Source organism: Scyliorhinus canicula, chromosome 1 (genome assembly GCF_902713615.1).
Source record: "Scyliorhinus canicula chromosome 1, sScyCan1.1, whole genome shotgun sequence".
Taxonomy (NCBI): Eukaryota; Metazoa; Chordata; class Chondrichthyes; order Carcharhiniformes; family Scyliorhinidae; genus Scyliorhinus; species Scyliorhinus canicula.
This window is the reverse complement of record NC_052146.1, coordinates 195006797-195021257: the sequence shown is the minus strand read 5'-3', so window position 1 is coordinate 195021257 and position 14461 is coordinate 195006797. Positions and strand designations below refer to the sequence as shown.

At 43.9% G+C, this 14461-nt stretch overlaps 1 protein-coding gene across 2 annotated transcripts in view; it reads right to left on the bottom strand.

Annotated features, from left to right (window-relative positions):
- memo1 (mediator of cell motility 1) overlaps window positions 1-14461 on the bottom strand; it is a 65591-nt gene that overhangs the window by 30490 nt on the left and 20640 nt on the right. For both annotated transcript variants that reach the window (XM_038805761.1, XM_038805769.1), the window contains exons 4-5: window positions 6878-6990; window positions 3037-3148 (exon numbers count right to left, since the gene is read on the bottom strand). In XM_038805761.1, coding sequence (XP_038661689.1) covers window positions 3037-3148; window positions 6878-6990 — 225 coding nt within the window. The remainder of the gene's footprint in view (window positions 1-3036; window positions 3149-6877; window positions 6991-14461) is intronic.

Below are 14461 nucleotides of genomic sequence, written 5' to 3'. Positions count from 1 at the left end.
TATTTTTAAAATAAATTTAGAGTACCCAATTCTTTTTTTCAGTTAAGGGGCAATTTAACATAGCCAATCCATCTACTCTACAGATCTTTTGGCTTGTGGGGGTGAAACCCATGCAAACACGGGGAGAATGTGGAAACTCCGCATGGACAGGGACCAGGGCCGGATCAAACCGGGTCCTTAGCGCCATAGGCAGCAGTGCTAGGAACAACAATTTATACAGCACGAGAAAAGGCTGATGATTGGTTGGCAAGTCGTCTCGGATTGGTTTCACAGCATGTCTCTTTTTTTCTACATCTTCTAGCTGAAGCTATAATTGATTGGATACTCCATGACATTGCTCCTGTAATCAAGGAAGTAGCACGGGCCAACATACAACACATCTGAACTGAATAAGAATCATGTTTGACCAACTGTGGAGATAGAGATGTGTGATACAACTTCTCCTCGAGAGATTAAAGGAATACGGTACAGCTTATTTATTGTGGAAGAAGTGACTTGAGGGGGAAAAAGGACCTATTCTCATTCTGTGCTACATTTCTACCATTCTTCATCACATCCTTTGATGGTCTCACCTATTGCCCATGGCTGTATCCACAGGAGGATGGATAAATGGGGCACATTTTGACACTACAATCCTAAATTCCATCCCCAATATTGACCCCAAAATGGTCATCACTGTGTTTGTACAGAACACTTTAACACCCACATATTTTCAGAGAATATTCAAAGCCTCAATTTTCTATGCTGTGCAGTTGCTGTTAAAAAGCTGATAATTTCCACCTACTCCATAAGCTCTTTGTAGATATCCAAAACCTTCCCCTCCCCCAACCCCGTTTTCGGGAAAGAGGACAAGTGTGTGAGGTGTGTGGAAGGGCCTGCAAACCATGTCCATATATTTTGGGCATGCCCATAGCTTAGGGGTTACTGGCAGGGATTTGCGGTCTCATGTCCACGGTACTTAAAACAAGGGGAGCAGAGTCCAGAGGTGGCGATCTTTGGAGTGTTTGAAGATCCAGGAGTCCAGGGGGCGAGAGAGGCTGACGTTTTGGCCTTTGCCTCCTCTATCCCAGAGATGGATATTGTTAGCGTGGTGGGACTAGGAGCCCCCAAAAACAGACGTTTGGGTTAGCGACATGGCTGGGTTTCTCAGATTTGAGAAAATTAAGTTTGCCCTGAGAGGGTCAATGTTAGGGTTCATCCGGAGGTGGCAGCCGTTTATCGACTTCTTCGGGGAAAGCTAAACTGAGTTAGGCTGCTTTGTGTTTGGGTAGGCAGGATTGGTGAGAGATGGAGATGTTTTTTGCACTATGCTTATATTTGTATTTGTACCGTTTATTGTTATAAAATTATAAATGCCTCAACAATATGTTTTTTTTAAAAGCTGATAATTTAATGGAAGGTTTGGTCTGACAGTGAAGACATAAAATCTGCTACATTTTAAAGAGGGAGGTAGATTCAACTCCTTTAAAAATAAATGTCAAGAACACTAGGACCACAGCTGTATTCTCTCCAGTTTAACACTCGCATGACTTGATTGAAGCAAATGTGTCAAAGGGAACATAACAGCTGGAGATCAGAACAATGTCCTGTACGATCACCCCATTGTTTTAGCACAACCCGTGCTTTTTATTACGAGTGCTAATAAAACCCCAATTTTCAGTTCATCATTTGAGAGGGATCGATTGACAGAAGAAGCAAATAGAATAAAGCAACACTTATCAGCCCTGTGCTCACTGATCTACATTGGTTCCTGGTCCAGCTATGCCTCGACTACACAGGACAGAGTGCTAAGTGTTGGGCCCTCCACGGCATGTAATTCCTATGACAAAGAAGCAACATGGTAACCTGCCCTAAGAAAAGGAATAGGTCATTTAGCTTCTCGATCTTGTACCCCATTGAGTTAGCTGACCTATTCGTGAAGCCATTTACATTCTTTGGTTCCACAGCCTTTAATAACCACACTTAATTTGTACTGACCTAGCCTCAACAGAATTTTAGGGGAGATCAGTTCGAGATTTCCACTACGCTTTCTGAAGAAGTGCTTCCCGACATCACTCCTCAATAGCTTATTTCCTCTGTTTTTAAGGTTATGGACTCCCCCACCAGAGGCAATGGTTTCTCTTCGTCTATCCTATCCAAGTTATTTGCTCAATTTGATCAAAATTTCATCTTTTCTGCTCGAGGGATTACAAATCTAGTTTGTGCAACCCATCTTCACAATTTAACAATTTTAGCACTGGTATCATTCTTGTGATTCTGTGCTACTCACTGTGCTACTCACCCTACATTCAAACAGGGAAAACACCAGCACTGACCAGGAGTCATAAAAAAATACGTAGGAATTTGGAGGAGTAGGCATTTCAACCCTCAAGCCCCATGGCTAATCTGTTTGTGGCCTCAATTCCACTTTCCTGTCTACGCTCTGTACCCTTGGACTCCCAAGTCAATCAAGAATCTGTCAAATTCAGCCTGAAAACTATTTAGTGACCCGACCTTCCCTGCCCCCTGACTTATAGAAAAAGATTAGATCACCCATCATGTTTCGAAACTCCAATGAATACTGGCCCAAGCTGTCCAACCTTTCTTCATGAGCTAACCCCTTTATCCCTGGAGTCGGAGTAAGGAGAGAGGGAGAGCAACAGGACCGAGAAGTGGGGGCCCTATGATATTGGGCTTTTGCCAGACCATTTATATTAGGAGAGGCAGATAAGTTTTCACAGCAGTAGTCAGGAGAGATTTAAAAAATGTGGGGACAAGGCGAAGAGGTGAAAACCCCTGACTTATTGAAGAAAGTGGAAAAGGAATGCCATTTGACTTTACATAGAGCCTTGTAGTATACCAAGTATGCAAAGTATGACGCTAGATGATGCCGCGTTGTCCATTCAGCTCTGCAGGAAGGTAACAACATCATTTGTGCAACATCTCGTCTCCCAGCAGGCAGTGCTTTACATCATTTCAGCCAGTGGAAACTCAAGAGGGAGGTTTGAAATTTGGTTTACTCTAAATATCTTGACATACAGCTGCTGGATGACTCACCTCTCCATGGTTTTAGCTGTGTAAGGCAAATGCATTTCAATACTATGTTCATCTTCATCTATCTGAATAGTCATCCGCTCAAACATTCCCGTCTTCCACAGCTCTCCATAAACTGGTGGTGGCAAAAGAGAAAAAAAAATCAGAATCACAAAACATCTTCAACATCAGCATGATTTGACTGGCACGTACCTTTGCACTCATTTGAGAGAGCCTAACCACAATATCACCCAATTAAATTTTCCAGCATCTGCAGCCCAAATGTGAGCCAGAGATCCAAAGGAACGGTTGTGTAACAAATGGACAGGGCATTTCTTATTGTTTCACTCAGACACCGACATATTTCTCCACATCTCTCTCTCTTTCACACATGCACACAGACGGAAAAATAAAACAGCTCAATCAGAAGATTACAATCTGTTATCCTCTCTGGCACAGTATTTCATCGATCTGAAAACAATCTCGAGGAGCCGAAGATTCAAGTGCATGGTCTGTGCAATGACTAAGGCATTCCACAATTGAGCTCTCTACGTGGCTGCATTAGTTTTCACACAACAGAGAACACTATGCTCCCTATAACTTACTGATGCCTTGTGACAGTGTGGCTGAGTGACAATGCCTGACAACAAGTGTTTTACTAATATCAGGGCTGCCACAGAGAGGCACCAAGGCAAAAGGGGCTGATCACGCAGTTCTGATAAACAGAATCCCTATGGGTTTATTCCTAACACTTACATTATTAAAGCTTTAAGATTTAGTTTGGCATGGCTTGCAAATTGCCCTTGGTCAAATGATATCTGGCAACAATCTAACGGAATACTTTCAAGCAGCTGAAAGGTTAGTATTTTGTCTGGGTCTGGTCAAACTTTTTATGGCTATATATTTAATTTGGAACCTGTGGGGATGGGGTGGGGGAGGGGTAGATGGAGGAGACACGTTTAAATCCTTGTTGCCACTGTATCCATAAATCTGATCTCAGTGCCCACACTAGCAATCCTGGGTATTCTGATTTAGGATTTAACATAGAATCCACATAATGCATTATAATAATAATAATAATAATAATAATAATAATAATCGCTTATTGTCACAAGCAGGCTTGAATGAAGTTACTGTGAAAAGCCCCTATTCACCACATTCCGGCGCCTGTTCGGGGAGGCCGGTATGGGAATTGAACCCGCTCTGCTGGCATTGTTCTGCATTGCAAGCCAGCTATTTAGCCCATTGTGCTAAACCAGCCCAGAAGGAGGCCATTTGACCCGCTGAGTCTTCACCGATCCTTCAAAAGAGCACTCGACCTAGACCCATGCCCCTGCCTATCCCTGTAATCCCACCTAACCTTCGGACACTAGGGGGCAGTTTAAAATGGTCCGTTCACCTAACCTGCACATCTTTGGATTGTGGCAGGAAACCAGAGCACCCGTAAGAAATCCAAGCAGACACAGGGAGGTCATGCAAATTCCCCACAGTCACCCATGATCAAAACTGAACCAAGGTCCCTGGCGCTGTGAGGAGCAGTGCTAGCCACTGTACCACCGTGTCAACCATATGGTGGATTTATCCACCATTGAGGCAACAGTGCTAAGAAGAGCCCTTTCCCAAACCTCTAAATTCATCAAGGATAGAGAAGTGAGTAAGAGCAGATTGGACGAAGCTGCCTGAGCTTTATTGGGCTCTTGTTTCCTGGCGAATGACTCCAGCCCTCTCCCTGGCAACTGGCTGAGATTAAACCAGACCATTCGCAACCTTGGTATCATATTTTAACCATGAAGAAGCTTTCAAACACATAGTTGCTCCATCAGTAAGACTGCCTTTTACCATGATCAATGAAACACCAGATTTTGCTCCTGTCTCAGCTTACCTGCTGCTGAAACCCACATTCATGCATTTTGTGCCTCTGAACTTGGCTATTCCAACATACTTCTGGTCGGTCTCCCAAATTTTAGCCTCAATTAACTTGAGATCTTCCAAAATCCTGCTGCCCGTGTTTTAACTTGCACCAGCTCATTCCCCTAACGTCCCTCTGCTCACTGATCTAATCTGGCTCCTGGTCAAACAACTCCTTGATTTAAAATTCTCATCTTGGTTTACAAATCCCTTCATGCCTCCTTTTGTGTTCTAACTTCTATGTATATCTACAGAATTTCCAATTTGCCTTCTCTTCCTCCTCTAGAAAGAGGTCAGATTTATCTCTTTAAAATTATGAAAGATTTCACAGGATGTACATATTTAGATCAAGGTGTTTTAACTTGCAGGCAAGGCCAGAATTAGGGGGTCATTTTCTTTTTAAATTTTGAGCACCCAATTTTTTTCCCAATTAAGGGCCAATTTAGCATGGTCAATCCACCTACCCTGCACATCATTGAGTTGTGGGGGTGAGATCCACGCAGACACGGGGAGAATGTGCAAACTCCACACGGACAGCGACCCGGGGCCGGGATTGAACCCGGGTCCTCGGCGCCATGAGACAGCCGTGCTAACCACTGTGCCACCATGCCACCCTAGAATTAGGGGGTCATTAATAAAGAATCATCACTAATAAATCAAACAGGAAATTCAGGAGAAACTGCTTTCCCAAGAGGCTGGTTAGAACGTGGAACTCACTACCACAAGACGACTGGCATAGATGTGTTTAAGGGGAAGCTGGGTGAACACATGAGGCGAGAAGGAACAGGAAGATATACTAATAGGGTTATATGAAGGTAGGCGGAGAGTGGCACATGCAGATGTTAGGTGGGGTTACCTGGATAGGGTGAGGGATTGGGCCTGGGTGGAGTGCTCTTTCGGGGGGTGAGTGCAGGCTCGATGGGCCGTGTGGCCTCCTTCTGCATTGTAGGGATTCTATATGGAACATATAAAGTACTGACTCTTGGGCTGAATAATCTGTCTCTATACTGTAAACATTACGTAATACTATATAACCCGAGTTGCTACCTGTCATGTCCTGTGAGCCAATTCTCCCAAATCACAGCACTGAGCTTATTTCCACTAAGAATACAATAACTGGGGCGGCACATGGTGCAGTGGTTAGCACTGGGACTACGGTGCTCAGGACCCAGGTTCGAATCCTGGCCCTGGGCCATTGTCCGTGTGGAATTTGCACATTCTCCCTGTGCCTGCATGGGTTTAACCCCCACAACCCAAAGACGTGCTGATTAGATGGATTGGCCACATTAAAATTGACCATTAATTGGAAAAAAAATAATTGGGTACTCTAAAAAAAAATTTTATAAAGCAAACAAAAGGAGTACAATAACTACTGGTTTATTTACCAAAGTGTACCGTTTCACACTTAAGGATATTGAATTATATCTGTCCCTTTTCAGCCCATTTCCCCATTTTATCAATATTCCATTGACACTCTCTTCGGTCTTCCAAATAATTAACTACACGCCATATTTAGCTATCATTTGTAGACTTCCACATTGTTTCCTCTAGGTCCATATCCAAAACACTTGTGAACAGAAGTGGTCCCCAGAAAGCTCTATGGGATAGTGCCGTCAATTTAGACCTGTTCTGAAAATTTGTCCTTCATTTCTACACTTTGTTTTGTGCTTTCTAACCCAGTTTGGAATTTTTCTGCCCAAGTTCATACCCTGCTAACCTGCTCTAATAACCTCCAATGTGGTAACTGGTCAAGGAGTTTCTTAAAATCCACGTACACCACAACCACTGCTTTTTACCCTCTACGATGCCCATGATTTCCTAAAGGGGCGGCAGGATAGCTAATGATAAACGTGATGGGAATTCCAATTCCTGAGTTAGTGATTTTGACATCAGTTGTTCCACAAAAAAAATAATGCTTTGCTTTTTATCAATAGAAGATGCAAGTATTAACACTTACTTTTTTGATCAATGCGTAGATCATACAAAGGCGTTCTATAAATATCTGCAGTGGATAGAGCACAGCGAGAAAGAGGTGCATGGTGCGATGGTCCCAAGATAAAAACTCTGCGTCTGTGATAAAATTAAATTGACGAGTGAATCTGAGCAGTCACTTTCCTTCTGATTTAACACAACTAAGATTATTAATTATTTAAGATGAGAAATCATTAGTTCAACAGGAATAATTCCCCAGTGAGCACGCAGGTATGCAGCAAAGATCAGCAACCTGCCCTTTAATGTAGGCGAGAGATTTGATGACACCTGCCGTTTTACTTTTCATTGAAATACATTCGAATATGGAGCAGAGTGGGCCACTCAGCCCCTCGAGCCTGGTCCCCCATTCAATACAATCATGGCTGATCGTTTTTTTTATAAATTTGGATTACCCAATTCATTTTTTCCAATTAAGGGGCAATTTAGCGTGGCCAATTCACCTACTCGGCACATTTTTTGGGTTGTGGGGGCGAAATCCACGCAAACTTGGGGAGAATGTGCAAACTCCACACGGACAGTGGCCCAGAGCCAGGATTGAACCTGGGACCTCGGCGCCGTGAGGCAGCAGCACTAACCACTGCGCCACCACGCTGCCCGATTATGGCTGATCTGATTGTAACCTCAACCCCACATTCCTGCCCAACTCCCTGGTAACCTTTCACCCCCTCGGTAATCAAAACTCGATCAAGCTCTGCCTTAAAAATACTTAAAAGATTCTGTTTCCACTGCTTTCTGAGGAAGACAGTTCTGGAGACTCACGACCCTAGAGAAAAAATGTTTCCTCATCTCTGCCTCAATTGGGCGATGCCTTGCTTTTATGTAGTGACCCCTAGTTCCAGATTCTCCAACAAGAGGAAACCCCCAGGATAAAAGGTTTTGACCAAGTCACCTCTTACTCTTCTAAACTCAAGTGGCTACAAACCTAACCTCTCCAACCTTCCCTCATAAGGGAACCTGCTCATTCCTGGTCTTAGTCTAGTAAATCGTTTTTGAATGGTTTCTGACGCATGTACTTCTTTCCTTAGAAAAGGACACCAATACTGCACACAATACTCCAGGCGTGGTTTCAGCAATACCCTCTCCAAATGAAGCGTAACATCCCTACTTTTGTAATCAATTCTCTTCACAATAAATGATAACATTCTGTTAGCTTTCCAAATTACTTGCTGTACCTGTAGGATAACCACTAGGAAACCCAGATCCCTCTGCAATCTCTCATAATTTAGATGAGGCATTTTCAAAGTCGGGGCGGGTGTCAGGAGGGATGTGGAGCTGTCCGTCGCGGCGCTCCCGATTGCACAAATTTGCAGGCAACAGCCACATCAGCCGGCTTTTAACAATGCCGGCTGCGAGCGGCCTTCAAAAAGGCCGCAACCATATTTTAAAAACGAGGCCGCAATGCGCATGCGTGCCCGCTCATCAGCGCGCTTGTGCATGCACCGATGAGCGGGCACACATGTGCAGTGCGGCTGTATTTTTTTAATATGGTTGCGGCCTTTGTGAAGACCGCTCGCAGCCGGCATTGTTAAAAGCCAGCTGCTGCAGCTATTGCCCGCGAATTTTCGCAATCGGAGACGCAGAAGATTTTTTGAAAAATTCTATGTAATCTTCCTGCCTGAAAGGAGGCAGAGAGCAGGTCACGTGCCCCGAACGTCGACATCACATGCTTTGGGCACGATTGCGATTCCTTCATTTTGTCAGTAGCAAACAAGGCAAGAGAAAATGGTGGGTCCGGAAGGTCATCCGGCGTGGGCAGCGAAGGTCAGCCGGTGTGGGTCCCGAAGGTTGGCCTTGGCCAGTTGGTAAAAATGGGTCCCCGGAAAAAAAGTTTGAAAAACACTGATTTAGATTATAAGCTTTTTAATTCTTACTGCCAAAATGGTTAATTTTACATTTGCCCACATTATACTCCATTTGCCAGATTCTTGCCCGTCACTTAACCTATGTCCCTTTGTAACATCCTTATGTCCTTTTCACAGTTTACAATCCTATCTATGTATCATCAGCAAATTTGACAACCATACTTTCAGTCTCTTCATCCAAGTAATTTACAAAATGGTAAGAAGTTGAGGTCCCAGCACTGATCCATGTGGCACACCACTCGTCACATCCTGCCAACCAGATAAATACCCATTTACGCCAACTGTTTCTTGTTATCTAGCCAACCTTCAATCCATGACAATATGTTACCAACATACCATGAACTTTTATTTTCCACAATAACCTTTGATATGGCACCTCATCAAGTACCTACTGGAAATCTAAGTACAGTATATCTAACGGTTCCCCTTTATCCATAGACTGCTTCAACAAATTCCAATAAATTAATTAAACATGATTTATTTTTCACAGAACCATGTTGACTCTGCCTGATTGCTTTGTGTTTTACCAAGTGTCCTGCTATAACAGCTTTAATAATAGCTTCTAACATTTTCCCAAGACAAATGTTAGGTTAACTGGCCTGTAGTTTCCTGCTTTCTGCCTCCCTCTTTTTTTGGATGAAGGAATTACATTTGATAACTTCTAATCTAATGGAACCTTCCCCGAATCTAGGGATTTTTGGAAAAAAAATTAAGATCAATGCATCAACTATCTCATTAGCCACTTCTTTCAAGATCTTAGGGTGAAGCCCATCTGGACTAGGGGATTTGTCAGCCGGCAGACCTAACAATTTACTCAATACCACTTTCCTGGTGTTGGTAATCTTCACGAGTTCCTCCCTCTCTTCCTGTTCCTGATATACACCTATTTCTGAGATATTACTAGTCTCCTCTACAGTGAAGAGCAATGCAAAATAAGTGTTTCATTCTTCCGCCATAGCCCTGCTTTCCATGATCAATTCCCCAGATGCATATTCTATAGGACCACTCTTACTTTGTTAGCTCTTTGCTTATTTAAATATCTATAGAAACTTTTACGATCCATCTTTATATTACTAGCTAGCTTTCTCTCATACTCCAGTATTTCCCTCCTTATCAATCTTTTGTTATTCTTTGATGTTGTTTACGTTCTTTCCATCCTGCCATTTGTCTTTGCACAAATATATGCTTTTTCCTTTAAGTTTAATACTGTCTTTAACTTTTTTAGTTAACCACAGATGGGCCCTCTCCTTGGAATTTTCCTTTCTCATTGTAGTATGTCAATTCTGTGCATTTGGAAATAAGACTGCCACTGAACCTCTACCGATCTATCCCTTAAGCACATTTGCTAGTTCACTCTAGATAACTGCTTTCATGCCCTCATAATTGTATTTAGAGAAATGGACTTGACCATCTCAGCATCACAGGCCCAAGGATGACATGGTAATGTCAGTGGGGCAAAGTCCTCTTCCTAACAGCACAGTCAGCGTACATTCACCACATGGTCTGCAGCAGTTCATGAAGACAGCTCATCGCCACCTTCTCAAGGGCAATTAGGCGTGGGCAATAAATGCTGGCATCGCCAGTGATGCTTACATCATGTGAAAAAAATAATAATCACAGCTGAGGAAGATCATTTGGCCCATCTTAATTCATTCATCTAGTGGGATCATAAAAACACTCCCACTGCAACATCTAATTATTTTGGAAATTATGCCAGGGTGTTTGCCTCCATTCATTGCAATGTCTAGAAGGTCCATTGATCACTCTTTGCATGAAGAATTTCTCAATATAGGTCCCAAGATTAACTTTCACTCGTTTGCACCTCTGGCCTCCTTAAGAACATAAGAGTAGGTAGGCCATACAGCCCCTTGAACTTGCTCCAACATTCATTAAAATCATAACTGATTTTCCATTCAAGTTCCACATTCCCCCACATAACCCTCAATTTTCTTAGTGCTAAAATCTGTCTCGAATATACTCAATGATTAAGCACCAAAGTCCAGCAGAATAGAAATGCCAATAGAACCATAAACAAAGTGAAGGAACCTATGTTCCCCACTCCCCCGCCAGCTCTAAATGACCGACCCATCAATCTTAGTTTCATGCTTACTCGTCAATCAAAAGCAACCGTCTGGGATAACTTTATGCCCATAGCCATTTTGGCGATCCTCCTGCAATCACATTGCCCCTCCTGTTTTGGAACATCTTCAAATTTGACCACTTTGGGTTGAGTTTCGGAATCCTGGTCAAAGTATCTGTTCAGTAACTGAGAAACTGTCAGGGTGGCACAATGGTTAGCACTGTTGCCTCTCAGTGCCAGGGACCCGGGTTCAATTCTGGTGACTGCCTGTGTGGTTTGCACATTCTCCCCGTCTACACGAGTTTCCACCAGGTGCTGCGGTTTCTTCTCAGTTCAAAGACGTGCAGGTTAGCGGTGATAAATTACCCACTGGTGTCCAATAGGTTAGGTGGGGTTACAGTGGATAGGATAGGGGCTTGGGCCTAGGTAGGGTGCTCTTTCCAAGGGTCCATGTGGACTCAATGGGCTGAACGGCCTCCTTCTGCATTGTAGGGATTCTATGAAACGCCACAGGAAATTGGACGCAAGCATTTCAATTTATTGCAGGGTGCAAAAACTAAAAGCTTAGATTTTCTCCTCAAAGTTCCATACACTCCAACTATATGTTTATTTTGAAGTGTTAGTGAAGTGCCCAAGCTACTGCACATAGTTAGTTGAATACAAATTCTTGCTTACATGCAGATAGATTCTTGATGCACAAGGGAGTGAAAGGTTATCAAGAAAGCGGGAGAGGCCAAAATGTGGGGTTGAAGCTATAATCAGATCGAATACTTTCAGATCCTGATGGGTATTGACAGGGTGGATGTTGAGAGGATGTTTCCTTTTGTCGGAGGATCTAGAAATAGGGGTCCTACAGTGCAGGAGACCATTCGGCTCATACAGTCAGTCTCCAGCGACCCTCTATAAAAGCACCCTCCTCCTTGGGCACACTCCTCCACCCTAATCCCCCCTAACCACTGAACACTAAGGGGCAATTTAGCCTGGCCAATCCACCTACCCATACATCTTTTTCACTGTTTAAAAATAAGGGATAGCTCATTTAAAACAGAGATAAGGAGACTTGTTTTCTCGCAGTGGGTTGAGAATCTCTGGAACTCTCTTCCTCAAAAGTCAATGGAAAGTGAGGGCGGAATCTTCCCAAAAATACAATGTGTTGGCTCAGGTGAGAAATCCAGTGTTTAGCTCACAGGCTGCACAATAGGCTTTTGTCATTGTACTGGACAACACTGCATTTTAAAAGGGTAAGCGAGATTCACACTGCCAGCTGGAGGGGCAGAGCCTAAAGACACCAACAAGGCATCCCGAGGTTGGAGGGCTCACTGATCGCAGACTTAAATAAAAGCCCCCCCACCAATCCCCCTCCCAGGAAAGAGGAGGATAAGGCATGGACGGACATTACAGCATCAAGGCCAGTAAGTACAGGTTAATTTATTAGAATGTATGGGTGTGAACCCAATCACATCACCAGCTGGCTCAAACCTAGATCTCGCCTACGCAAATGCCCTCTCATGAGATTAAGTAGTCATTATGCGATTTATGCCCCCAACTAGCGCAGCCACTGGATCACGGCAAGAATCGTTGAATATTTTTAAGCAGAGCTAGATAGATTCTTGTTTGATGAGGGGGTGAAAGTTTATCTGGGGTTGACAGGAACGTGGCGTTGAAGTTACAATCAGATCAGCCATGATATTATTGAACGGCGGAGGAGGCTCAAGGGGCCGACTGGCCTACTCCAACTCCCTAATTCATATGTTTGTATGCAAGGTGGCAACAGAATTGGAGAAAGACTACAGAAAGTAATTCCACAGCGTCAGCAAGTGGTTCACTGAAGCACTCGGCACTGCCTCTCACTGATCACGGGATTGTGGCTCTTGGCATTAGGCCAACATTAACATGGATGGGGACTAGATCATGGGCAGAAAGACTAGGAACAAACTAGTTCTTTTTGAGTTTGCAAGCTGTAACTAGTAGACCACCACAAGGACCAGGCTTGGGACTCAGCTATTTATCATCTGCATCAATGACTTGGATGGGGAGAATCATGTACAATACAAGTCTATACAAAGCTAGATGAGAAAGTCAGCATTGAGAAGAACACAAAGAGGCTGCAATAGATTATAGACAAGACCAAGTGAGCGAGAAAGGGTGTAGTAGAACATAATGTGGAGAAATGTGAAGTTATCCACATTGGCCAAACAAAAAATGGAATGCAAAAATGTTGTTTTAGCACTGCTGCCTTACAGCGCCAGGTACTCGGGTTCAATTCTATCATTGGGTGACAGCGTGGAATTTGTATCTTCACCCTATGTCTGCAAGTTTCCTCCGGATACTCAGGTTTCCACCCACAGACCAAAGATGTGCACGTTAGGTGGATATGCCCTGCTAAATTGTCCCTTAGTGACCAACAGTTAGGTGGGTTGCAGAAATGGGGCGGGGGAGTGGGTCTGGGTAGGGTGCTCTTTCAGAGGGTCGATACGGACTCATTGGGCCGAATGGCCTCTTTCTGCACAGTCGGGATTCCATGATTCCAAATGGCATCAAACTGTGAAATGTTGGCATTCAGACATACCTGGGTATCCTTTTTTAAAACAAATTTAGAGCACCCAATTCATATTTTCCAATTAAGGGGCATTTTAGCATGGCCAATCCACCTAGCCTGCACATCTTTGTGTTGTGGGGGCGAAACCCACGCAAACACGGGGAGAATGTGCAAACTTCACACGGACAATGACCCAGAGCCAGGATTGAACCTAGGACCTCGGCGCCATGAGGCAGCAGTTGCACTTTAACCTGTTGGAATTTAACCTGGTGCTGTAAGACTTCTTACTATGCCAACTCACTACTGTCAGTGCTGACCCTGTGGACTCTTGTCGGCGGATCAGTTATTCACATGCGAGAAAGGCCCTTGCCATCCTTGAGCTTAATGTGGATGACTGCGTGACGTCATGACCGTGACTGAAAGGAGCTGACACCGCCCCCCCAACCCCCCGCCCCCCCAACCCCACCCCCCCCCAAAGTACAGTCTTGCCATCCGTAAAGTCTTTCCCCCATCCTCTCGACCCCAACTATCTGTCACCCTAAAGTAGGAAAGGCCAAGTGCTATTTGTTGACTAAACTATCAATGCTGTAATAACAACGTGCTAAAATTACTTAGAGGGCAGCTCGGCAGCACAGTGGTTAGCACGGCTGGCTCATGGAGCTGAGGACCCGGGTTCAATCCTGGTGCCGGGTCACTGTCCGTGTGGAATTTGCACAATCTCCCCGTGTCTACGTGGGTCTCAACCCCACAACCCAAAAAGATGTACAGGGTAGGTGAATTGGCCATGCTAAATTTCTCCTCAATTAGAAAAAAAAGGAATTGGATACTCTAAATTTTTTTTTTAAAAATGACTTCAAGACCGTTCTAGTTGCAACTTGGATTCTGACTTTTGGGATCCAGTATCTAAAATGGGACAGTGGAAAGGTTATACTCAACAATGAGAAACCAGTTGAAATGTTATTCTCCATATGTATTGAAATGACTACCCCTTTTCTCCTTACCCAATTAAGGAAGGTCTGCCCCATTGCACAAATGGAGAAATGTGGCAACTCAAGTTTCCCAACTGAC